General features: G+C 44.2%; 1 protein-coding gene across 2 annotated transcripts in view; it reads right to left on the bottom strand.

Moving 5' to 3' along the window:
* Positions 1-26,986, bottom strand: part of LOC102280627 (phospholipid-transporting ATPase IB) — a 455,079-nt gene that overhangs the window by 387,719 nt on the left and 40,374 nt on the right. For both annotated transcript variants that reach the window (XM_070380503.1, XM_070380504.1), the window contains exons 3-6: positions 4,864-4,963; positions 4,334-4,432; positions 3,490-3,535; positions 2,783-2,823 (exon numbers count right to left, since the gene is read on the bottom strand). In XM_070380503.1, the coding sequence (XP_070236604.1) occupies positions 2,783-2,823; positions 3,490-3,535; positions 4,334-4,432; positions 4,864-4,963 (286 nt within the window). The remainder of the gene's footprint in view (positions 1-2,782; positions 2,824-3,489; positions 3,536-4,333; positions 4,433-4,863; positions 4,964-26,986) is intronic.

Below are 26,986 nucleotides of genomic sequence, written 5' to 3' on the forward strand. Positions count from 1 at the left end.
GAGGAAGGTTTCTTAAGGAGGGAAAGAGCCCCCCAACGGTCCCTAAATCCCCTCTTGCCTCACAGGGCTGCTCATAGTTCTGAATAAGCGCAAAGGAAAAAAGAGCCAGGGTCACAGAGATCCCCTTGAAGCTGCTGCTGCAGCTGAAGAACCAGGACGTCCAACTCCAGCTTCTAAGTCTCAGGCTCGAGTCCCGTTGCCTGGGGACCTGAGAGGCAGCCAGCTCCCCAGGCCTGACCCCCTCGCCCCACACATCACCCCAACCTCTCATCACCTGTCCTCTCACACCTTCTCAGCCTCACTCTGAGCAGCTCTGCGGATGCACTGGCTCTCCATCCACCTCTAATTTCTCCCACATAGCTCTTCACTGCAGCATCTGTGAAGCAAGCCTTTCCTGACCTGAACCAGTGGGTCCAGACCAGGTATCCCTCCCTGACGGCCCCGGGCATCTGAAGCAGGACCCCGGCCCAGGGCTCAGTGTCCACACAGCATCCTGTTTACCTGCCCATCATTTCCACTACACCTGTGATTCTGGAGTGGGATTCCCAGACCAACAGCATCAACCTCACCGAAGAACTCTTAAAAATGCAAATTCCGAGGCCCCAGCCTGGAGTTGTTGGATCAAAGGGTCTGAGAGAGGAGTTCAGCACATCACTGGAACAGCCCGCCAGGCAACTGGGGTGCCAGCTGAAGCCTGACCACTTAAAACCCCTCCAAGGGCAGGTGCCAGGCTTAATTCTTATCTGCATTTCAGCTAAGACTGCCTCTGGTCCAAGCTCGTCATGCTTCATGCTAAGTTGCTTCAGTCACATCTAACTCTGTGCAATCCCATGGACTGCAGCCTGCCAGGCTCCTCTGTCCATGGGATTCTCCAGGTAAGAATACTGGAGTGGGTTGCCATGCCCTCCTCCAGGGGATCTTCCCTACCCAGGGATCAAACCCAGTCTGTTACATCTAACCTGCATTGGCAGACAGGTTCTTTACCACTAGCACCACCTGGGAAGCCTGATCCATGCTAAGAGATCCAATTAAATAAGCACAATGCATTTTTAACTGAAATAAAAATGCATGTGGCAAAGCATATAACAGGTATTTATTTTGTTTTGTTTTGTTCTCCTCTCAGCAAACGTGTGTGGGAAACAGTAATGAGATTTAGGAATCTGAATCCATCAGCTCCTAGATCCAAAATTCTGAGCTCATCACTCCAATTTCAAGTAGCGTCAGGAGATCCCAAATTCAAATAATTCTCCACTCTGGCCAGGATGACTGTCTTTCCGGGGAGGGGACGGGGAGTGGCAGCAAGGACTTTAGGGAGAGAAAAGCCATTCCTCAGTGTCTGGAGGTTTTCGAGTTTCTCTAGTACTGGGAGCATTGCCACCCTCTGCGGAGGCAAGAACTTCCAACCACTTGACCAAGGGCCATCCCACTTCCAAATGAGATCCAAGTGAGATCAGTTAGTATTTACAACACAGGACCTCTGGGTGTCTATCAGGTTAAGGTGCTATCACGTAACTCTGCTGCTGCTGCTGCTGCTGCTAAGTCACTTCAGTTGTGTCCAACTCTGCCCAACCCCATAGACGGCAGCCCACCAGGCTCCCCCGTCCCTGGGATTCTCCAGGCAAGAACACTGGAGTGGGTTGCCATTTCCTTCTCCAATGCATGAAAGTGAAAGGGAAGTCGCTCAGTCATGTCTGACTCTTAGCAACCCCATGGACTGCAGCCTACCAGGCTCCTCCATCCATGGGATTTTCCAGGCAAGAGTACTGGAGTGGGGTGCCATTGCCTTCTCCGGGGGCTTAATGTAAGCCAGTAACAGAGTTAAAAGAAAAGAACTACAATGAAGGCTGCATTACCACATCTCGGGCATCCTGGAGGCTCACAAAGTTATAGAGACATTTTGAAACATTGTTTATTAAGTGCTTAGCAAGAGAAACTATTATAAGTCACCTTTCTAAAACACAGTCTTCTTCTGAAATGAAGATAGTCAGCTTTGCATCTTGGAATCATGAGTCACACTCCAAGAACATCTTGTGACCGTTAAGCTCCAGTCACAACAGCGACTCCCTGAAAAAGCCAACTTTAGTAGACATGAAACACCCAGATGGCACAGCAGATCCTTTCTCAGTCTTCTATTTATCACTAGCAACCACCGAATCACCAGGCCGTTCTCAAGCCCTGCCAACCCCAACTTCCAGGCGTGTGGATGCAAAGCCTTCTTGCTCTCATAAAGCTAAAAGCATCAACAACTCTCAGCCTCAGGACCAACATAAGACGATTCCAAACCCTGACTCCATCACTTCAGATTTAGTGCTAATCAGACCCAAATCCTTTGCACCAAAAATGTCAGAAGGGAGAATCTCAAAAGTGAAAAAAAAAAAAAAAAACTTAAAAAAATTGAACTGACACTAAGATAGCAACAGAAGATGAGAGGAAAATGTTTCTTGAACTGGGTTTAGGAACTAGAGAATGCTGTGAATTTTCAGAAACATCCATCAAGAGCAATGAATTTCCCAGCTCTGAGCCGACATGGGAGAACACCTAGAAGATCCAGGAACCAAGGATACACACGCCCGTTCTAGGAAAGTCTCAGGGGAAAACCACACTGCCACACTTACCTGAAATGGACATGGCTTATGTCTTAACACAAACTGGATTCCAAAATCTACAGTAACGAGTAATTACAAGTCTCCAAGCCAGTACTTTCTGGCATATCTGCCATCACAATATTATAACTATCCTCCAATTAAAATACACAAATTTAAAAAATAAAATCAGTCTTTACCTCTTTCCACACAATGGTTTGCCACATACCATTCCTTAACACTGACAAAGAAAAACAAAACAATGTATTGGTTAATACCTATGATAATCAGAATAAGACCAGCTTTCCAAACTCCAAAAGGTTCCTTTTAAAATTCCACTGATTAATTCCAATACACCATGTCCTTAGACATAAAGGTGTAATACCACCACTCCCCAAAACAGAGCCCCATCAAGATACTTACATACCATATATACAGCAATGCACACACATAAATACATGTGTATGCAAGGAAGTTACATCTATGCATATTTAGCCCATATGAAGTAAAGGACATCACTGTGCTGCTGCAAGATTTTACCAAAACACATATGCACCCCCTAATAACACAGAGCTACTGTTCTAGAAATGCTAGAATAAGTAGACAGACGTAGGGAGCAATTGCAAAGCCAGAGTATAAATGCTTTGACTTTTTATGGACATAAAGTATGTCTCGCTCCTGAAAACTACCATCTTTTCTTAAATTCTACACAAATCCTGTTCAAATCTTAACTACCAGGACTCACCTTCTGTTGGACTTGTCTGACATTTTGCTATCTTTAATGTATTTTATAGATTACTTCCCTCAATTTATCTCAACACCATTAACTACCGATTTAAAACTCCTTAAATGCAAGTTTTGTTCTTAAGTTTTCTAGCAGAAAAAGTGAGTCAGCCTGGAATCTTACCTATGGTTTTCTTTTTGTTAACTGCATTGTCTGCCTTATGTCGCTTCTGTTACAGAAAAGAAAAAAAGATGTTAGTTTCAAAAGTTCCAAATGAATAACTGAAACAGAGAACAGTAAGACTGGGCAAAAACAGGACAAAGAAGGCAACTGGCAGGAACCCTAATGTCCTAAAATTCAGTTCGATGGTCAAGGTCACTCACTAAATTCAGAGGCTAACACAGTAACAATAGATGAGGTTTAAATGCTTGTATTTTGGCTATCGCAAGGAACAAGCACTTTAAAGTATAAAACTTTTACTCCTAGATTGTTTTAGATTGAACAAAAATAATTATTCTACATGATTACCAGCAAACAACTGAGTTCATTTTATTGATAAAGAACTTTATGGATAAAGTACCTTGGCTTTGATTTACATTGTATTTATTCATTTATCTATTTCCAGAAAAATGTGTGTGCACGTATGAGAGAGAGGGGGAGACAGACGGAGAGGAAGGGGAGAAGAGAGAACCGGAAAAGAAGACAGAAAACAGAGGAGAGTTTGAGCCAATGAACTTGGAGACACTGAAACAAGGACGAGAGGGAGAAGAGTCTTGTAAAAATAACCTCAGTGCTGCTACTCTGGACAACCTGACATCAGTAAACACAGACTGAACTACTTCTATCCCACTGTAGGGGTATTTCAGGCATTGTGTGTGCACATTTTCTTCCCCAAAATACCATCACAAGCCTTGAGAGGCTGGTTAGCCTACAGACCAATTTTTCTGTCTTAAAGATTCCAAAGCAACAAGTAAGTTGTAAGTTACAGTCAATACTATGTTGTTATTATCCGAAAGCAAAAACTTACAAAATCTTCTACAATCTCTTTGATGCCTGCGATTGTTAAAATAATGATCAATGGCACCAGGGTGGTGTATCTTCCTGTTGGAGATACATCTGGAATTTGCTGTAAGATAAAGAGACCAAAAGTAGGGACTGGGCACATTAAAATCCTCTCCATGAAAAAGGAAATACAGTACTCACTCCTCACTGTAGATCTATTCCATTTCTGTTGCAAAGTGATTACCTTATTTTAAAAATTAGCTAAGTGTGTCACATGTCTTTAACATTTTACCCAACATCTCTGTCTTTGGGACAAAAACAGGGTTAAAGTGGGACCCCACAATCATGTTTCAACGCCTCTTTTCACAACTGCAATTCCATTAAGCAAACACCTAAAGAACTCCACCTTTATGCAAATATCGCATTCATGCAAACAGTGACTGGATGAAGGAAGCAAACTTCATCAAGTATGACAACACTTTCTCAGTTAAGTGACCTTTCAGCAACAGCTTATTTTCCATGCAATTAAAGCTATGAATTTTATATAAACCTCACCTGTAATAAGGCAATGAAGAGGAAGAAGGCATTGGCAGCTCTCCTGATCTGCTCATACAAGAATCGAGGTAGAAACGTCACCACGCTGTACTTGGCCGTGCTGTGAGGGCAAGCGACAACACTGCTATCAGGTAGAGACAGAAATTCTAAACAACGAAAACAAAGATTCCAAAAGTACACAAGTAACTATAAGAACAAAATATTTCAAAACTTGAGATAAGAACATTGCTGTGCTGGCCCGCTCCTACGAAGCTTCATAGTGTAAAAAGACACCTTTCCTAAGAAAATCTTCTGATGTGATCTTGACTTTCAAACTTTGATGGATATGTGTTTGATTACTGCCACACGGTGTAAGCAGGGACATGAACCCACCTTCTGGGAGCCTCGGGCTGTGAACAGAATGTCTTTATCTTGAAAGATAAAGACATGTGTCAAAGATCACAAAACAGAAAGAGGCACGCGTTCCCAACGCAGTAAGATATGAACACAGAGAGGTGAAGCATCAGCTGAGAAACTCACAGTCAAGGGAGAATTATCACCTGGGATTGGTGATCCACTAGAATTCTCATCACACAGTCGCTGATTCAATGTAGAAAGTCAACTCTGCCAAGCATGGTAACAGGTGCATGGTTGGCCGTTTAATGTACCTCTCTGGGCACTCACCACAGACACTTTACCCCACTTCCACACACCCTTCACTCAGACACGTTCATCCACATCCCAGCTTCCCCGGCCAACGTCCTGTGCTTCCCTGCGGTGTCTCCAGGACTAAATGGTCCTACCCATCTTACCCTCCGTGAAGTCTGCTCCAGTTCGAAGGCTCCTCCCCCAAGTCAGTGTGGTGTTTACACCTCCGTTTCATAGTCTCTGCTTTGCTTTGTATTATATTTATCTACTCCCAGAATAGACTATGGGAATAATATTATTTACTTTATGAAAAAAAAAAAGAAATAACAAGCCCAAAATGGAGTCACTTGTGCTCAGCCCACATCTCCAAACCAAGACTCAATGTCAGATCTAACGGATGAGTTTCAGCCTCTCTCAGGAATGTATTCTCAACCAGTCTGGAATCACCTGCTGCGCACTCGCAAGGTAATCTGCCTGACAGACCCCCGTGCTGTCCTCCCAAAGGAAGGTGACCTTGTCCCCAACCCCTATTCTTTGCTAGCAGCCTCTTTGCCTGCTCCTATCTGCTTATAAAAGTCTTCCACTTTGCACAGCTTTTCAGAGCTCCTTTCTATCTGCTGAATGGAATGCTGCCCAACTCATGAATCATTGAATAAAGCCAATATGATCTTTAAAATTTACTCACTTGAATTTTTTTTTAAACAACTTCGACTTCGTATATTCCTGGCACGTAGCAGATAATCAATGAACCATAAAATAATGAAAAGGCCTGAACTGAAGATCTGAGGGATAAAATGAACCATGCCTCCTTTAGCTGCTCAAAGGCTCATCCATAAAAGTACCTGCCTAGGTCCTAGCTCACCTTCTGAAGCCCACTTTTATCTGAGGTACAGTCTCGAGAGGTTTTCTAGGTTTAAAATACACTGATGCTGAAGCTTAAAGTCCAATACTTTGGCCGCCTGATGCGAAGAACTGACTCATTAGAAAAAACCCTGATGCTGGGAAAGATTGAAGGCAGGAGGAGAAGGGAATGACAGAGGATGAGATGGTTGGATGGCATCACCGACTTGATGGACATGAGTTTGAGCAAGTTCCGGGAGTTGGTGATGGACAGGGAAGCCTGGCGTGCTGCAGTCCATGGGGTCACAAAGAGTCGGACATGACTGAACTGAACTGAAAAGACACCTCAGTTAGAAGCACCAGACAGAAGAGCCAAGGGCTCAGAAAATAGGCCACCTGAAGCACCGGTACTCCTGAAAGACCTGGCAGTGACCAAACCTGGGAAGGCAGAAGGAAACATGAAAACGGACAACTCAAACAGCACAGCAGCCAGAGGCCATCTGATGGAGCTGAGAAGCGGCTCTGCGGACCACCTGTGGCCACTGCCTTAGGCAAGACCAAGAACAACAGCCTGGGGCTTCATTATACGGTGATTACTGTCATCCTTGAGTTATCTTTAGCCTTCTTCTGCGCACGGTGCTGTGATATTGTGCTTCATCACAAGAAACATATATTTGGTCTTCATCCCAGTTTCTGGCACAGAGCTCCCAAAACCCTGGGGACTGCCACAGTGTTGAGACAGAGATAAATGTATCTTTTGTCACCTCAATGAGGTGACTCATGGAAAGCCCCTAGGATGCTGGCTGGTTGCCAGAGGAACCAACCACATGATCGGAGGGTTGGAAATTTCAGTCGTGCCCCCTCCTAAGAGAGACGAGGAGCTGGAGATTGATTTCAATCACCAACAGCCAATGATTCAATGATTCACTCAACTGTGTGTTTGCAATGAAGCCTCCGTAAGAACCCAGAAGGACAGGCTTTGGAGAGCTGGAGGCCTGAGGGAAGATCTGATGTAGCGATGCAGGTTTGTAGACCATCTGCTGGCAGAATTCCTTCTTCCTCAGTGAGGTGACTCTTTGTTCATTAATGCTGTCAGCTGATCTGACAAGGTCCGCCTACATTACCGTGGGTAATCTGCTTTATTCAAAGCCCGTCAATTTAAATGTAAACCTCATCCAAAAGGCACCTTGAAAGAAACATCTAGAGACATGTTTGGCCAGATATCCAGGTGCCATGGCCCAGCCAAAATGACATGGAAGATTAACCACTGCATGTATATCCTGATTCAGTGGGCTTCCCTGGTGGCTCAGACGGTTAAGAATCTGCCTGCAATGCAGGCGACATGGGTTCCATCCCTGGGTCAGGAAGATTCGCTGGAGAAGGGAATGGCAACCCACTCCAGTATTCTTGCCTGGAGAATTCCATGGACAGAGGAGCCTGGTGGGTTACAGTCCGTGGGGTCACAGAGAGTCAGACATGACTGAGCAACTAACTTCCTGATTCAGTGGGTCTGACATGGGTCTCAGATTTTGTATTTCTAAGAAGTTCCCAGGTGAGACCAGAGCTGCTGGTCTGAGGACCACAGTTGGAGTGGCAGCTACCCCTGAGGAGCTAGATGTATTCAAATCTCACATTTGAGTTCAGTCCAACTGAACATTACATGATGTAATGGGATGGGAGATCTTTACCATCACTGCCCCGGGCGAAGAACATGTACAGGATGACCTGGGTGAAGGAAGAGCTTCCCAGCAGAAGAGTCTGTCCACCGGGTGAGCTCACTGACCCCACCAGGTTCCCCCTCAGTCTGCAGGTGGAAGCACCCCTGAGAACCTGGCCCAGCATCAGCTGCCAGCGAATCTCAGGCACTGAGCGAGTCCGCAGGGCCTAGGGCAAGGGGAGAAACGACTAGGAGAAAACAGAACCGTACCCTGTGGTTCAGTCCATCTAAACACCAGTGTTTCCTAAAATCAGGTGACATGAAGAATGACCAGGGGCTTGACAAAAATCCACCCACCCACCCATCCATCCATCCATCTATGCACAGGTATGTCCCGAGCCCCATCCATGTACCAGGCACTGGGCCAGGCACTGTGGGAAACCGGAGGGTCACAAAAGCATAGTCTCGAGGGAACTACATTCTAGAGGAAAGTGAGATTTAAAAACCAGTGCATGGCAGGATAGATGGAGGAAAACAGACCAGGGATGGAGGGTGGGGCAAGAGGTTGCTTTCAGTGGTGATAAGGGACCATGTCGCTAAGGTGACCTGTGAGCAAAGGCCTCTCTGGGGACCTGACTCAACAGGGCAGGAACTTGGCTACATGTGCGGTGGACACACGCCTTGCAGAAACTCTTACAATCTGGTAAGTGTGGGAAACAACCCATCAGAAAATAGGGCCTGGAGAAATGTAGGTCGGGGGCTCCCCACTCATCACAAGTCACAAGCACTTACAGAATCTGACCTCCAGAAGGCAGCCCCAGGACCAACCCTGAAATGATGTCTGAGTGCAAATTTTCAGCTGGGAGAAAAATTCAAGTTGATTTCCAAAGGCAAATCTAAAAATTCAACAGCTGCTCAAAGTGTAACTTCCCCGGATAATAAGCCTCCAGAAACCCAGGAACCAAACTAGCGTACACTCTACGTGTGAACAGTAAATGCACACTGGGGTGTTTTCCTTCTCTGGCCCCACACAAATAAATTTCTTACATGAGCCTAATGTACCCGAACTGTTCGACGTTTACTGGAAGAGCTGGAGCCCGTTTAAACCCCTTCACCCCTTTGAGCTGGCCAGGGGCTCTAAAACCCTGTTCTGGTACCCTCCACTCTCCCCAGCTCCCTGCAGGAGACCTTCCACCTTTCTGCTCTCACATACTCAATGAGAAAGCAGTTCCGAATTACCAGAGGAAGAAGACGTGTCCTCAGACAGTCATTCATGTCCTCATAAACAGCTTCCTTCATTTACCCCTTCATTCATTTATTCCACTTATTTCAGCTTCATTCATTTATTCCATTTATTCCATGGAATGGTCTATGGGATGCTCCAGGCCAAAATACCAGAGTGGGTAGCCGTTCCCTTCTCCAGGGGATCTTCCCCACCCAGGGATCGAACCCAGGCCTCCCGCATTGCAAGCAGATTCTTTACCAGATGAGCCACCAGGGAAGCCCAATAATACTGGAGTGGGTAGCCTATCCCTTCTCCAGCAGATCTCCCAACCCAGGAATCAAACCAGGGTCTCCTGCATTGTAGGCAGATTCTTTACCAGCTGAGCTATCAGGAAAGCCCTAGTTACCCCTTAGGAGTCCGTTATTCTCTAACCCAGACCACTCTATGCAAAGCCCCCAGGAGACCCCCTGCCACTCTCATTGACACCTGGCCTCACCACACACCTAGGACTCACCCAGGAGGATGTGCCAATGGACGGCCAAGCCCACCGTCCTCTCCCCTGGCTGGGACTCCGGATGTGTTGTCAACTACCCCTCCCAAATTATATTCTGGAAATCTCAAATGCAAAAATCCCTCTTAATCACCAGTGCCCATTCACATGAATATAAGACCACCTCACTAGAAAGTTTTACCTCATTTTACTAAACTACTAAAATTTTACCAGTTGCACATCAGAGGTTAATAAACTCATTTCAAAATGTTGACATGCTTATTTTCAACACTTCTCTGATTTTTTGGTCTATAACTGGGAAACAAGTACTGAATACTGCCTGGCCTCATGGCCTGGACCAGAATATAGTCATGAAACCAGCAGTGCTATTAGTGCTATAATTATTTATAGCCTTTATTATAGATCATGCCAGCTGAAAGATCAGCCTAATCTTTATAACACACATCCACTAAGAAAAATGGGTTGAATTTTAATCAGCTTATAAATATACCTTTGAAAATTAGATACCCTCATAATTCCTATTAGACAGCATGAGAGTCTTGTTCCTTTCACATTCCTAATTTGGTTTTCTTTACTCAATACATTATTCAATGAATAGTTTTGGCCATAAAGCAATTTATTTTGCGTAGAAACATGGGCTGAGAAGAAGATAATAGAGAGAAGATAGCATCTTGAGCATGGTACTTGCTGCCAAGCAAGTCTTTCAGTGCAGAAAACTCTTAGGTAAGCATTCTCAAAGGTCGGATGTTAGATACTGATGGCTAACATCTTTAAACGCAGCACTGTGAAAGAGTAGGTTAGATTCATCTGCTTTAGAAGAAAACGTGTGAACTTTATGATGTAAAATCAAATGGAAAGGAGTTCTGACACTCATTCAATTTTACATCACAAATCTCCAAGGATCCTTTTCCATGAGAATTTCCATCTTCAGTAAAAAAAAAAACAGCAGATACTTATGAAACCATCTGTCTTGAAGGCAGGTAAGCACAGAAGCAGTCACAGTTGAGGCCTGATTCTATCCCTGGGCCACAGAAAGAAAGCAATATGGGTCAGTCCACTGAATTACAACACCCTTGGCCCTTTGCTCAGAATTCAATATATTCTTTCCAAACCCAGGGCAACAGGCCCTCTCAGAAGGGAAGGATTAAGGCTGCCCTAGATGTCAAACAAGGTGTGACCTGACTCTGAAATTGAGTTATAAAAACAGAAGCATCCAAGTCCACCGTGCACATCTCTGCCCTCAGTCAAGGGGGCAGTGGTGCTGCGGGGTGCAAGGGGAGGGCACGGTGGCCAGTCCAAGAGCCATTTCCCGGTGGGCAGAGTCTGGGAGCTCCAACAGCGAGTGACCCCTACCTGGGGACCAGGAGGAGGTGGGATCAGGGTGCAAGACTCACACACAAACCTCACTCAGGGTGGGTGTAAAGCAAGTCTGTCTGTCCTTTATTACTGTGTGTGTGTGTGTATGTGTGTGTGCATGCACGTACTCAGTCATGTCCAACTCTTGTGACCCCATGGACTGCAGCCCGCCAGGCTCCTCTCTCCATGGGATTCTCCAGGCAAGAATACTGGAGTGGATTACCATGCCCTTCTCCAGGGGATCTCCTGACCCAGGGATCGAACCTGCGCTTCTTGCGTCTCCTGTATTGCTGGCAGATTCTTTACTGAGCCACCTGAAGCTCTAGTTTATTTTTGTCAATTTCTCACATAATTGCCAAACTTAATCCAAATGTGCAATTTTAGTGACAGATTTCCTTTTGGGTTCTGTGCAATTTCTTACATGCAGGGTGAGCTAAGGATACAACTGCACTTTCCAGAAGTGAACACACCCATGGAGGTGACTGCCTGAGATTTAACACAGAGACATGAGGGGTGTCAAGTCTCCATGAGTGGATTCAAGAGCAACAGTGGCCCAGTCTCAAGGGACCTGGCTTCTGACACCCAACTGTGAAATGGACACACACATGTTACACTTCTGCCTACTCAGGCACCATTAAAATAGTAGGAAAGAATGCCATGTGTTTAAAATTGAGGAATGAAATTAGCAGCTAAGGTGATTTTTTTCCCCTGAAATAGACTGCTTTCTGCTTCTGGCAAAAAAAGACATCTACTCTCCTCTATGGAGAAGGCAATGGCACCCCACTCCAGTACTCTTGCCTGGAAAATCCCACAGACGGAGGAGCCTGGTAGGCTGCAGTCCATGGGGTCGCTAAGAGTTGGACACAACTGAGCGACTTCCCTTTCACTTTTCACTTTCATACATTGGAGAAGGACATGGCAACCCACTCCAGTGTTCTTGCCTGGAGAATCCCAGGGACGGGGGAGCCTGGTGGGCTGCCGTCTCTGAGGTTGCACAGAGTCGGACACGACTGAAGCGATTTAGCAGCAGCAGCAGCAGCAGCACTCTCCTCTAAGATGCCTTCTGAAAACGAGCCATGATTTGAGAGGGATCTACAGAGGGACTGTGGCCTCCCGGTCCCAAAGAGGATCAACCCAGAGAGAACACACCAAGAAAGACTGCAATTTCAATGAGGCAAAATCAAAGAGAATATTAAAAGCAGCAAAGGAAAGGCAACAAGTTACATACAGGGCAACTCCCATAAGGGGATCGGGTGACTTTTCAGCAAAAACTCAGCTGGCCAGAAGGGAGTGACACAATATATTTCAAGGGATGAAACTTACAACCAAGACTACTCAATCCAACAAGGCTGAATTCGGATTTGATGGAGAAATCAGAAGTTTTATAGACAAGCAAAAGCAAGGAGAGTTTAGCACCAAACTAACTTTATAAAAAATTGTAAAAAGAACTTTCCTAAGCAGAAAAGGCCACAACTAGAAATATGAAAGTCACCAAAGAAAAAATTATTAGTAAAGGCAAATATGAAGCTGAAGTGCCAATACTTTGGCCACCTGATGCAAAGAGCCAACTCACTGGAAAAGACCCTGATGCTGGGCAAGACTGAAGGCAGGAGGAGAAGGGGACAACAGAGGATGAGATGGTTGGATGGCATCACTGACTCAGTGGACTTGAATTTGAGCAAACTCCGGGAGACAGTGAAGGACAAGGAAGTCTGGCGTGCTGCAGTCCATGGGGTCGCAAAGAGTCAGACACGACTCAACAACAACAACAAAAGGAAAGTACACCATAAAGGTAATAAATCAGCCATATATAAAGCTAGTAGGAAGGTTAAAAACAGTAGTAGTAATGTCTAGATCCACAATAATTATTAAGGAATACACAGAAAGATGTAAAATAGGTTGTCAAAACAGTTCACCTTAAGCAGTATTACACATCAGTTATATCTCAGTACAGATGGAAGAAAAAATAAAAACACTTTAAAAATAAGGTACAGTGAGAGGTTGCAAAATATATAATGTTCTGAGGGAAAAATAAGAATTGTTATGCTAAAAAAAATTCCAGTAGAAAAATAACCCAGGAAAAGTAAGTTGCATTAGAAAAGAGACGAACATGATACACTACTTCACTAATTCATCCCAAAGCAAGTGAGTTAAATATCCATCTACAAGAGAGTTCAGAGAGATCTCTTCTAACTCTAGTTTAGAAACATAGTTGCTGCTGCTGCTAAGTCGCTTCAGTCCTGTCCGACTCTGTGCAACCCCATAGATGGCAGCCCACCAGGCGTCCCCGTCCCTGGGATTCTCCAGGCAAGAACACTGGAGTGGGTTGCCATTTCCTTCTCCAATGCATGAAAGTGAGAAGTGAAAGCGAAGTCGCTTAGTCGTGTCCGACTCTTATCGACCCCATGGACTGCAGCCTACCAAACTCCTCCATCCATGAAATTTTCCAGGCAAGAGTACTGGAGTGGGGTGCCATAGAAACATGGTGGAAACCACCAAAAGAATTAAAAAACAGTGGTTGTCTTTGGTGAAGTAGAATGGTAGAGATGAGGCTGGAGGTACTGATTTTCATGCTAAGCTTCTACAGCATTTGAACTTTTAACTACCTTCATGTATTGCTTTATTAATAAACATTTTAAATAAGAATAGTACCCAGATGTAACTGTCAAGGGACTATCGGTTCTTCTGTTTTAAGCTAATTTCAGGAATGGTCGCATATAAGGAGCTGCTTACTAGAACATGAAATCAGGCTGAAGACCTAAGTTATTCACATAGCACCTCCCAGCAAAAAAACTCTATTGACACTCATCTCTGACAATGATTGCTATGGTCACTCTCTTCTGCCGGCAGCTTCTGGGCCCCTGGTGAGGGATAAAAGAAAGGGATTTCTAACCTGCCTTCCATGCGCCTAATGAGGAGTAGACATCAGCCCAGAAACCCAGGTACAAGGTGTTTTTCCACCTGTCCCTTTGAGAAGAGCAGTCTGGCTTTCAAGATGGGAGCCTCCACCCTGTAACTCAGACCACAGAAGAAACAAGAGTAAAGTTCCTCCCCCTTAAATGGAAATCATTTATTCTGGAGAGTATTGAGCTCTTCCTCAGTTCCCTTGCTTCCTGTCATCCTCTGCCAAGTTCCTAGAACATCTTTCTTTTTCTCAAACCACATCCTTCTCTTCTGAGCCAACAGCCCAAGGGGTCATCTTCCCTGCAAACTTTTCCCTATGCATGCCTTCCCAACACAATCACTTAAGCTGCGTGTGTGAGTTGGGGGGGCGGGTGTTGGCGGTGAGGGCGGGTGGGGGGGGGAGAGATAAAGCAATGGGGGGGGGGAGAGATAAAGCAATTCCCTCTTAGCCGTGGGCTCTATGAGCCACATCAAAGACCCACTCCCTTAACCACCTGTGCTTGCCTTGCAGGTGGAGAACTCAACGCACCCCGCACACCAGCAACGCAGCGCCCTCTGCTGGCTGATCATCACAGCGACGTTTCTGCCGGTAAACTTCACTGCTCCATCCAGCCTGAGCCAGACCTGGGTCCTCAGTCATTTCCTAACAAAGCCTCAGAGGACCAATATTTAATGAAGAACGTTCGTGTTTTATTTAATTTTAATAGTTTGTCCATGTAAATTCACTGGAGAAGTCTCTGGAGAGTTCCTTGGACAGTAAGGTGATCAAACCAGTCAATCCTAAAGGATATCAACCCTGAGTAAATCACTGCAGACAGTGACTGCAGCCATGAAATTAAAAGACAACTGCTCCTTGGAAGAGGTGAGTGAAAAAGCTGACTTAAAACTCAACATTCAAAAAACTAGGATCATGGCATCCACTCCCATCACCTCATGGCAAATAGATTGGGAAACAATGGAAACAGTGACAGATTTTATTTTCTTGGGCTCCAAAATCACTGCAGATGGTGACTGTAGCCATAAAATTAAGACACTTGCTTCTTGGGAGAAAAGCTATGAAAAACCTAGACAGCATATTAAAAAGCAGAAACATTACTTTGCTGACAAAGGTCCATCTAGTCAAGGCTATGGTTTTTCCAGTGGTCATGTATGGATGTGAGAGTTGGATTATAAGGAAAGCTGAGCACCAAAGAATTGATGCTTTTAAACTGTGGTGTTGGAGAAGACTCTTGAGAGTCCCTTGGACTGCAAGGAGATCCAACCAGTCCATCCTAAAGGAAATCAGTCCTGAATATTCATTGGAAGGACTGATGCTGAAGCTGAAGCTCCAATACTTTGACCACCTGATGCAGAGAACTGACTCACTGGAAAAGACCCTGATGACCCTGATGTCAGGAAAGATTGAAGGCAGGAGGAGAAGCAGGCAGCGGAGGATGAGGTGGCTGGATGGCATCACCGACTCAATGGACACGAGTTTGAGCAAACCCTGGGAGATCATGTGAAAGACAGGGAAGCCTGGCGTGCTGCAGTCCATGGAGTGGCAAAGGGTCAGAAACGACTGAGCAACTGAACAATTATAATATTTGCTTGCGGCCACTAAATATTTTAAAAATAAACTATTCTAGTTCATTCCTGAATGTGAATTTGTTAGTCGTGTCCAACTCTTTGAGACACTATGGACTGCAGCCCGCCAGGCTCCTCTGTCCATGGGATTTCCCAGGCAGGAATAATGGAGTGGTTTGCCATTTCCTTCTCTAAGGGGTCTTTCTGAACCAGGGATCAAACCTGGGTCTCCTGCATTGCAGGCAGATTCTTTACCATCTGAGCTCTAAGCAATCCTAAAATTTTTTCTCATCTTTTCATTTAATTTACTTATTTAAATATTCAGATCCAGATTTTGTGGGATTGAGAATATGATTTGTATATAATAGGCATACAACTTGAGAATATCAGTTTAAAAAAAAAACACACAAAATTACTAGAACAAAACAAAGTACAAAAATGAATACTTATTTAGAATGAGGGGGGAAAAGAACCACCAAATAATTCATGTAAGCTGGTATATACTACACTAACATCCAGAAAACAATGTTTTTTTAATTAAATATGTGGTATTCTATAAAACTTTTCCCCATATTTCATTGCTTGAATTGATTCTTGCACAACAATTTTGTAAGTTTTTATAGAAAAAAATATAAAAAGGATTCCTTCTGTCCTCTCATATGGTTATTTTTCATTGATCTTTCAGCAATGTTACTCTCAGCGTCGTAATTCATGAACAGCTGTGCCATGTAAATTTTTACGGTTGGTGTCAAATCGAGAGATATTTCCATCAAATTTCTTCCAGAAATTTGGATGTCGGAGGAAGGTGTCCAAAAGAAAAAATGGGAAGACAGAGGTGACTGCTTTTCAAAACAATTATAAAAATGTCAAAAGCTTCAGATCAGATTTGGTCCTTCTGTTTTCAGTTTTCTGAACACAGATGAAGGTCCTCTGAACACCAGAAAAGCAAAGCTCTTCTAAAAGCCCACAGATACCAGAGTCCCTGCCCCTCAAAAAATGAAAGCAAAGAAACAAACAGAGGCTGAGCCCTCCCTTTTCTCTTGTCACACCCACCTTTCCCATCCATCTCTGCCAAACCAGCCTCCATACCCTCTGCAGCGGTGGTTTGGTTCCCAGGAAACCTAATTAAATATTTAGTCATGTTTCAACCCTCTGCAGTGGCAGGAAAGTCAAAGCTTCCCCCACCCACAAAGCCCTCTACCACACCCAGAAGTCACTGCCTCAGAGCCAGGCTGGTCTCTTTACTTCATTTCAGCTTTCTTTTTCAACAAAGGTTTAAAAAACACTAATGCATGTTACTCCAGGAAGCAAAGCCCAGCAGACCCTCCACTGTGCAGTGACCCACGTGTCCCCCTGGGTTCTCTGGGCCCCTCTGGAAGGGACAGCTCCCTCCCCAGCCTCCAGGGCCCTGCTCCTGCCCCTCCCACTCCCCACAAGCCCCGCCCCTTTCCTCCGAGGCTGTGCCCCGCCCTCTGCCACGCGGGTAACTAGACTTGTTTCACCGGGGATCTCCAGCTCACCAGCTGCCCCAGCTCCTCAGGCTCCGCCCTCCCCATACTCTCTTGGGAATGGATGGCTCTCCCATCCTGTCAAGTCCACGGTCGGCCCCTTAACCCCCAGTGCCTCCTCCAGGACTTGGTACCATCAGAAGTGCCAACATCTGATGTATACCATCCTCTCCTCTCCCTCACTGCTTAAAACTCTGCAGCAAGATCTATTTTGATGTAAAATCCCTTCAGAGCTTCTCCCCTTCATCAACCTCTCTTCATCGACTTATCTCAGAGGAAGGGGTTCCTGCACACCTCCCTCCCCAGAGGGCCTCTTCCCTGGAGACCACCTTCCCTCCTTCACTGATGGGCACTTAGATGGGACCCTCTCTTGCTCAACGTCCTTGAGCATCTGTCCATTCACTTCCATGTCCACCTCCAGCCCTGACCTCTACCACAAAAGCCCTCCTTGGACCAGCATGTTCTCTTCTGGATTCACCTGCCTGCCCATCCCAGACCTGCCAGGCCAGCGCTGATGGTCCAAGCTGACGGCTCCGCCTCCCATTACCCAATTGGTTAGTACTTTCATGATGAGCGTCAGCAACCACGCTTGAGAGTCCAGAAAAAAACAAGAAAGCAAAAACAGACAAAACAAACGGAGAGGTCAAGTGTCTCTCTGTGAGGAGTCTGTCACTTAGAAAAAGTAAAAACTAGTTCACAAGCAACAACACAAACATGAGCAAAAAGAAAGCAAAGGCTGTTCTGTTCCACCAAAATCAAGTCTAACGCCAGAACAATCAGTAAGCATAAAGCAGTGGGCTTCCTAGGTGGCCCAGATGGTAAAAGAATCAACAGGCAATGCCAAGAGACCCAGGTATGATCCCTGGGTCGGGAAGATCCCCTGGAGAAGGGCATGGCAACCCACTCCAGAATTCTTGTCTGAAGAATCCCATGGACAGAGGAGCCTGGCAGGCTACAGTCCATGAGGTCACAAAGAATCGGGAATGACTGAGGAACAAACACTTCAGAAATAGCAATTAGAGCCAAGTCACCACCAGACCAGCATGGTAAACTCTAGGTACTGACACAGTGTGAAACAAGTCAAGCAAAAATCCTGAGCACGTTGACCAAAAAATCTGTGACAGGAGGAGACTGATGATATTATCAGACTAATTGGATAGGTAAGAACATAGAATGTCATGAAAAACAGTGTTCCCCAGCCTTTTTGGCACCAGGAACCAGTTGCGTGGAAGACAATTTTTCCACAGATGGGGGTGGGGGAAGGCTTTGTGATGATTCGAGCACATTACATTTACCAGGCACTTTGTTTCTATTATTAATACATCGGCTCCACCTCAGATCATCAGGCATCAGATCTTGGAGTTTGGGGACCCCTGATGTGAAAGTGTGAACAAAGGAACTCCAGGATCTACAGAGAATCTATTTCCTCCCAAGTGCAAAGGGAGACCTGGGCACACCTCTCTCTCCTAGTCTGAGGGAACAAGAAGGAATCCACAACATGCCCACGGGCCAGCTGCAACGTCTGCCAACGGGCAAGAGAAACCAATCCCGCCCATCTCCAGTGCTAGGGATGGCAGGTGTGGGGGGTCACAGCAGAAACAGGTTCACAGGTCACACCAAACGTGTTCCCCCAGTGCCAGGCCACAGCTTCTGCATCGAGTCGCCACAGATCACAGGTGAAACAGACCTTGAAAGATCTCCTTTCAGCCCCTCATTTAACACAGGAGGAGACTAAGGCCCGGAAGACAGAGTGCTGTGGCCAACTATACCTGCCCAGGTGCAGGAGATGGGGTCCACGGTCAAGGGCAGCGAGAGACCAGGATCGGGCCAGCCTGCATCCGGTGGGTCACACACCCAGAGGACGCGAGGTATAACAATCCCCTCCTCTGTGTTGCAAAATTACTTTCAGTAACAATCATAAAATTAAAACATACAAAACTGACCAGGAAACAGACAGGAAACATTGTCATGATCAAGTTTTATCTAATCATGTCTAATTTGGGTACTAAAATGATAGCACCAAAAAAGCACAGCTATTCATTCAATCATTTTTATATCTACACGGCAGCTTGAACTTGGATCCTTCGGTTACAGGCTGCTACAATATTTACATCCATAATTGTCAAGTAACTCACAGGTGAAATTTAACTGGAATGTCTGCAAAAAATGCAATTTGGACAACTACTAAATCATACCACTAATGTAAGGTTTCTGTTTTTCTTGATTTGGTCTCCAAATTTTCAAACAATGAATAATTATGAAAAAGTCTCAACTGTAAGATTTTTATTAATTTAGTCTGTATGCAGTAGATGGGGGCCAGAGGGTTGCCTGGGACTGCCCCTAGTTGATCCCCCATGTCAAAGATAATAAAGTAATAAAAAAAAAAAATGTGCTAGCCTGGAACACATATGTGCATGCATTTTACACATATATTGGGTTAGCCAAAAAAGTTCATTCAGATTTTTCTATAATATCTACGGAAAAGCCAAAACAAACTTTTTGGCCAACCCAGCCCAATACAATCTTTAAAACTAAATAATCATCACTGCAAGAGAGTCCAAAATGCAGTACTTGCGTACAGTCTCAAAAATGACAAAATGATCTCTGTTCGTTTCCAAGGCAAACCATTCAATATCACAGTAATCCAAGTCTATGCCCTGACCAGTAATGCTGAAGAAGCTGAAGTTGAATGGCTCTATGATAACCTACAAGATTTTCTAGAACTAACACACCAAAAAAAAAAAAAAAAGATGTCCTTTTCATCATAGGGGACTGGAATGCAAAAGTAGGAAGTCAAGAGATACCTGGAGTAACAGGCAAATTTGGGCTTGGAGTACAAAATGAAGCAGGGCAAAAGCTAACAGAGTTTTGCCAAGAGAATGCACTGATCATAGCAAACACCCTATTCCAACAGCACAAAAGACAAGACATGGACATCACCAGATGGTCAGTATCGAAATCAGATTGATTATATTCTTTGCAGCCAAAGATGGAGAAGCAAAAACAAGACCAGGAGCTGACTGTGGTTCAGATCATGAACTTCTTATTGCCAAATTCAGACTGAAATTGAAGAAAGTAGGGAAAACCACTAGACCATTCAGGTATGACCTGAATCAAATCCCTTGCGATTACACAGTGGAAGTGACAAATAGATTCAAGGGATTAGATCTGTTAGACAGAGTGCTTGAAGAATTATGGATGGAGGTTCGTGACATTGTACAGGAGGTGGTGATGGAGACCATCCCCAAGAGAAACAAATGCAAAAAAGCAAAATGGCTGTCTGAGAAGGCCTTACAAATAGCTATGAAGAGAAGTGAAAAGCAAAGGAGAAAAGTAAAGATATACCCATTTGAATGCAGAGTTCCAAAGAATAGCAAGGAGAGATAAGAAAGCCTTCCTCAGTGATCAATGCAAAGAAATAGAGGGAAACAATAGAATGGGAAAGACTAGAGATCTCTTCAATAAAATTAGACATACTAAGGGAACATTTCATGCAAAGATGGGCTCAATAAAGGATATAAATGGTATGGATCTAAGAGAAGCAGAAGATATTAAGAAGAGGTGGCAAGAATATACAGAAGAACTGTACAAAAAAGATCTTCACGACCCAGATAATCACAATGGTGTGATCACTGACCTAGAGCCAGACATCCTGGAGTTGAAGTCAAGTGGGCCTTAGGAAGCATCACTACAAATAAAGCAAGTGGAGGTGATGGAATTCCAGTTGAGCTATTTCAAATCCTAAAAAGTGATGCTGTGAAAGTGCTGCACTCAATATGCCAGCAAATTTGGAAAACTCAGCAGTGGCCACAGGACTGGAAAAGGTCAGTTTTCATTCCAATCCCAAATAAGGCAATGCCAAAGAATGCTCAAACTACCGCACAATTGCACTCATCTCACATGCTAGTAAGTAATGCTCAAAATTCTCCAAGCCAGAACTTCCAGATGTTCAAGCTGGATTTAGAAAAGGCAGAGGAACCAGAGATCAAATTGCCAACATCCGTTGGATCATCGAGAAAGCAAGAGAGTTCCAGAAAAACATCTACTTCTGCTTTATTGACTATGCCAAAGCCTTTGACTGTGTGCATCACATTAAACTGTGGAAAATACTTAGAGAGATGGGAATACCAGACCACCTGACCTGCCTCTTGAGAAATGTGTATGAAGGTCAAGAAGCAACAGTTAGAACTGGACATGGAACAACAGACTGGTTCCAAATTGGGAAAGGAATGCCTCAAGGCTGTATATTGTCACCCGGCTCATTTAACTTATATGCACAGTACATCATGAGAAGTGCCAAGCTGGATGAAGCACAACCTGCAATCAAGACTGCTGGGAGAAATATCAATAACCTCAGATACACATACGACACCACCCTTATGGCAGAAAGTGAAGAAGAACTAAAGAGTCTCTTGATGAAAGTAAGAGGTGAGTGAAAAAGCTGACTTAAAACTCAACATTCAAAAAGCTAAGATCATGGCATCCAGTCCCATCACTTCATGGCAAATTGCCGGGAGCCGGCATATTGCATATTGAGGGCATATTGCATACTGAGTGCAGCACTTTCCACAGCATCATCTTTCAGGATCTGGAATAGCTCAACTGGAATTCTATCACTGCTGGGAGCAAGTGAGGAACTCCGCCCATGACAAAGGTCATGAGGAAGGAGGCTCGGCATACGCAAAGGCGGGATCGAGCCTCAGGAGTCCCCCTGGAAATTCTCGAGCATTTACACCCAAAACCAGAGTCTGCCTACTTTCTGCTTTGTGCTCTCACCTACACCTCTGACTTTACGGGGGGCTGTCCCCCACTACCTCTCTGAAAAAAGTTAGCTTACAGCTCCAGTTAATAATTCCTGGGTGTGACAGTGTTTCAACCTACAAACTCCTTGGGAAATCCTCTGGCCTGCCTGAATAGGTTTTTCCGGCCACGTGTGATTGTTCAGAGCCTCCCAACTGTGAGAGGCAGGAGATGTTCTAAACTGTCTAAACACAGATTCTTTTGAGTAGTTAAAAGATTGATTAGAAATTGTATTGGTGAAGGGATTTTCACTTGTTGAGCCAATGTTTGCTGCTAAGTTTCCATATCCCTTACCTGCTGTGTCCCTGGCAGTGTATTGATTAATATAATTGGTGTAAGTAGTAGCTTTAATGTTTGTAACCTGGGACCCTTGAGTTAATTCTTTTTCTTGTTATAGCCCACCACACCTTTGCTCTGTAGGAATGCAACTTTATCTAATGCTTTTGGAGGGTGGCTCCTGACCAATCACCTTTAGAGAAAAATAAGTTTTCTGAAGAAAGGGTCTTAAAATGTTAACAGGCCTCCGGGCCAGAAGATGATGCAAATCACCTAAGCTTTTGGAAAATAAAGTGCGGGCCTTGTTCACCGAAACTTGGTCTCACCATGTCGTTCTTTCTCTTACCTTCTGGCTGAATTATTTAGCCTCTTTTCTACACTGAATTTCCTCACTGAGCTATCCTTATTTCAGCCTCTTTTCTCCACTGAATTTCCTCACTGAGCTATCCTCATTTTATTACTCTTTATATCCTTAATTAACGTTTAATTAAGCAGTTGTTTCCTGATCTTCGCCTACGCCGTCTCTCCTTCGAATACCCTGGATCAGCCGGGGCTGGTCCCCGGCAGCAAATAGATTGGGCAACAATGGAAACAGTGACAGATTTTACTTTCTTGGGCTCCAAAATCACTGCAGATGGTGATTGCAGCCGTAAAATTAAGATGTTTGCTCCTTGGAAGAAAAGCTATGACCAACCTAGACAGCATATTAAAAAGCAGAGACATTCCTTTGCCAACAAAGGTCTGTCTAGTCAAAGCTGTGGCTTTTCCAGTAGTCACATATGGATGTGAGAGTTGGACTATAAGGAAAGCTGAGCACCAAAGAATTGATGCTTTTGAACTGTGGTGTTGGAGAGGACTCTTGAGAGTCCCTTGGACTGCAAGGAGATCCAACCAGTCCATCCTAAAGGAAATCAGTCCTGAATATTCATTGGAAGGACTGATGCTGAAGCTGAAGCTTCATTACTTTGGCCACCTGATGCAAAGAACAGACTGATTGGAAAAGACCCTGGTGCTGGGAAAGATTGAAGGCAGGAGGAGAAGCAGATGACAGAGGATGAGATGGCTGGATGGTATCACCGACTTGATGGACATGAGTTTGAGCAAGCTCCAGGAGTTGGTGATGGACCGGGAAGCCTGCCATGCTGCTTCCCGGTCGCAAAGAGTCGGACATGACTGAGTGACTGAACTGATTTGAACCTAATCATCCCTGCAATTGTTTAGACCTTAGTTCAACGGAAGACTTCTTCAGGAAGGAGTATTTTTATTGCCAATACTGCTGACCACTGCTGGTGCACGAGCCAATGCATAGCAGACAGACTTTTAGTTGGTTTTACTGCTTGCATTTCAGGCAGATGGCTCCTTAGTCCTCCATGGACTGTGAGGCTCAGGTGAGATACAGACCCTTTCCTTGCATGTCTTCCTGTGAAGTGGGGACCCCAGCTCCACCTTGCCCACCCTTCCCACCCAGCCTCTGCTTGGGGTGAAGGCTTGGACGTGGGAACCTGGCCCCCTTGCCTGTGCAGAGTCTGTACCCCAAGGAGAGCCTAAGAGGAAGGTGCCATGGGAACAAAAGTTACAAATGCCAGGAAGGCTGATCTGAGTCTCCAGTTCCTAGAACTCCTCTGCTAAGGGGCTGGGGGTGTGAGCCAGAAAGCAGAGGGCAACTAGCTCTGGGGGGTTGATTCTGCTTGATAAGCAGTTAGGTAGGACTCAGGTGTGGACAACACATGTGGTCCCTCAGTCGTCACTTGCACATAAGCCCGTCCAAAAAACTAAAGCAAAAAAAAAACAAAAAAAGGAGCGGGGAGAGACTAGTCACAGATGTCTTGCTTTACCCTCATATCCCCAGTGGCAGCTCAAGGACTGGTACACTAGGGACTAAAAATAAATTTGTCGAATGAACACATTTTAAACTTTGAAGGACAGAAATGACTAAGGATGCCAGCGATCACATTAAATCCCAAAGCCACCCACCCTGGAGAGCAAATATCAATCTGTTAAGTTTGAAGAACTGATATGAAAAGCATTTAACTCAGCACACCTCCCACCTTTCAAGAGTACTTCATAAATAAAAGCAAAACATCAAAACCACATAAAACATCAATTTCCAAGGTTTAAGTAATTGCTTTGGGGGTTCAGCTCTGTTCGATAAGCAATTAAATAGAAAGGGAAATCTTAGAACAATGTGTGAAGCCAATTCCTATTTTCTGCTCAGTTCCGACCTTCACCTGTGGAGCAAAGTCAGTCAGCAAGGACTTCCAGCTTCCGACTGGCCAGCATGGGGACTGGGTCCTGGGGAGGATGCTGGGTAAAGTGGATAGACTTTGCCATCAAGGATGATACAGAGGAGCTGGGGAGTCAGCCATAACAACAGATGTGATGCACCCAGCCAGCTAAGTCCCCAACAGAGAAGTCAGTGCAGCGCTGTGGGGCTGAGAGGGGCTGGACTTGCCAAGGAGGGTGGGAGGATGTGAAACAAGAAAGACAGGCTTCCGTGATATGAAACCCTCCTGGGATAAACCATAATGAAAAGAACATGGGACAAGAATACATATTTTCTATTCTGCAGGATAGGGTGAAAATGAGACCACCTTCAAAATCACCAAGTGCTAGTTTCCAGCAGAAATCAGAGCCCCGCACTTTCTTATGCAATGTAAGGTTATTTATTTATTTATTTATTTTGGGGTGATATATATCTCCTGGTCTCCCCAGCTATACAAAAGGAAATGAGAAGCACAGTACAGCCTGTGGATTGCAAGCATGATAACAAGAAATTGAGGGCAAAAAAGTGACCACTGGCACTGATGCCATTTTGCAAAGATTTCACAAAAATGTATTTCATCATTTATGGGCTACATAAGCCTGGCAAAAAGATTTCAGAGACAATTCACTTTTAAAAAACAATTTATGGACATATAGTTGATTTACAATGATGTGTTAATTTCTGCTATAAAGCAGAGTGATTCAGTTACATATATTATTTTACATATTCTTTTCCATTATGGTTTATCACAGGATACTGAATATCCTGTGATATTCAGTTCCCTGTGCTGTACAGTAGGACCTTGTGGATTATCTATTCTGTACATAATGGTTTGCATCTCCAATCCCAAACTCCCAATACATTCCTCACCCACCCTCACCCCCTTTGTCAGAGGCTATCTTCAAAGTCTTGCTAGGCAGAGAATACATCTTAGACGTTATGACAAAGCTCACTTAACCACTACTCTGCTCAGTATGTCATAAACATTATTCCAGGGACGTTTGTGAATCCATTTTTAGGCTAATTTTTTAAACAGCCCATGTATTTCAAAAAGTAAACAGGATATGAGTTTCTCAAAAACCCTAGACATTCTTATCGTGTTCATTTTTTCTAATCACAATACCTCAAAACACCAAAATTCCTGAGGTCCCTTACCAAAGCAGTTCAAAAGAACGGGTGATGCATAACCAATCTGTCTTCAACCACTGTGGGAAAAAACATATTTGGCTGTGAAGAATGCTAAGTCAGTATCTTCGGACTATTTACATAGAAGGGATTATGAATTAAGATCAAAGTCCGCTAACTTTCTTATAAAGCAATCCACTGTTCCAAAATCCTTAGACGTCATGCGTTGATTTCTGTAAAACATTTATTTTACTTGATGGCAAACACCAGCACTGTATTAAAAAACAGTTTCTTGTCTAGTTAAGTGTATGACGTGTGAAACAAACCTTTGCAGCATTATATCGTGTCCATGAACCGTCCAAAGAAAGACTATCAAATGGACCACAAAAGTCAAAATACATTGTCCTCAGAAACTGGAATTAGAAACATGAATAAATGGCCAGCAGCTGATTAACATCAAACTTTCTCACCATGTCCTCAAAGTTCAACATGAGCATGCAGTTTTATTAGAGTTTTCAGGTACAGTTTTAAGGGCAAAAATATGGTAGCCAACTTCTCCAACCCTTCTGCCTTATCCAACAGGTGTTCAAATGTAGGCAAATGAGTTACAAGTACTAAGTGAGAGTTTCTGGTGTGGGAAACGGGTATGCCTAGACACACATTTACACAGAATGGAGGAAAGAGACTGGTTAAGACAACAGAAGGAAGGTCCCATGTTGTTATCTTTGCCTTGGAGTTTCCTGACTTCTCAATATTGACAATATTTGGCTTATAAACATAGCTGACTCATGTCAAGACCTCCATATAGAGAATAACTGTATACACATACATACACACACACACACCTTCCTGTCCTTAAAATTATTTATCCTGAAACATCTAAGGAAACAGAATGAATAAAATGTTACTGAAATCCCAGCAGCAGTGAAATCCTGTGACAGCTGACAGGCAAAAAAAGAACACTGAGAGAAGTCCATGTTTCTGTCTGCCCTGGCCATGCTTGTTTTATGAAATACTTCAATTTATTCTGATATATCAATACTAGAATGATTAATGAACTCTAATTTGTAACGGCAACATTAAAAATTCAGGCTTAACTATTCTAACAGAGATGGAATATTAAGGAAGTAAGGATATACTACTCAGTCGACAGCCTTCCTCTTTTCAAGCAAAGAGCTCTATTTTTAAACTGTCAGAGCTTGGTAACACATTTCATATGCTAGACAATACTTTCAAAGCCTCCACCCTTTGCAGGAGCAGAATTAAAGAAGGAATTTTTTGATTCCTTAAATTATCCAATTTAAGGAGTATTCCCTTATGTAACTGAGTCAGGCAGAAGGGTCTGAGACAGAAAGGATCACTGTCACTTGTTCCTTTAAAAACTTTCCTGGCTACAGCTAACCCTCCTCTGGAGCCTGGCCCTTCCAGGCACCTCAAGTATCATCCACATGGTTTCTGGAAAAGCACA

Source organism: Bos mutus, chromosome 12 (assembly GCF_027580195.1).
Source record: "Bos mutus isolate GX-2022 chromosome 12, NWIPB_WYAK_1.1, whole genome shotgun sequence".
NCBI lineage: Eukaryota > Metazoa > Chordata > Mammalia > Artiodactyla > Bovidae > Bos > Bos mutus.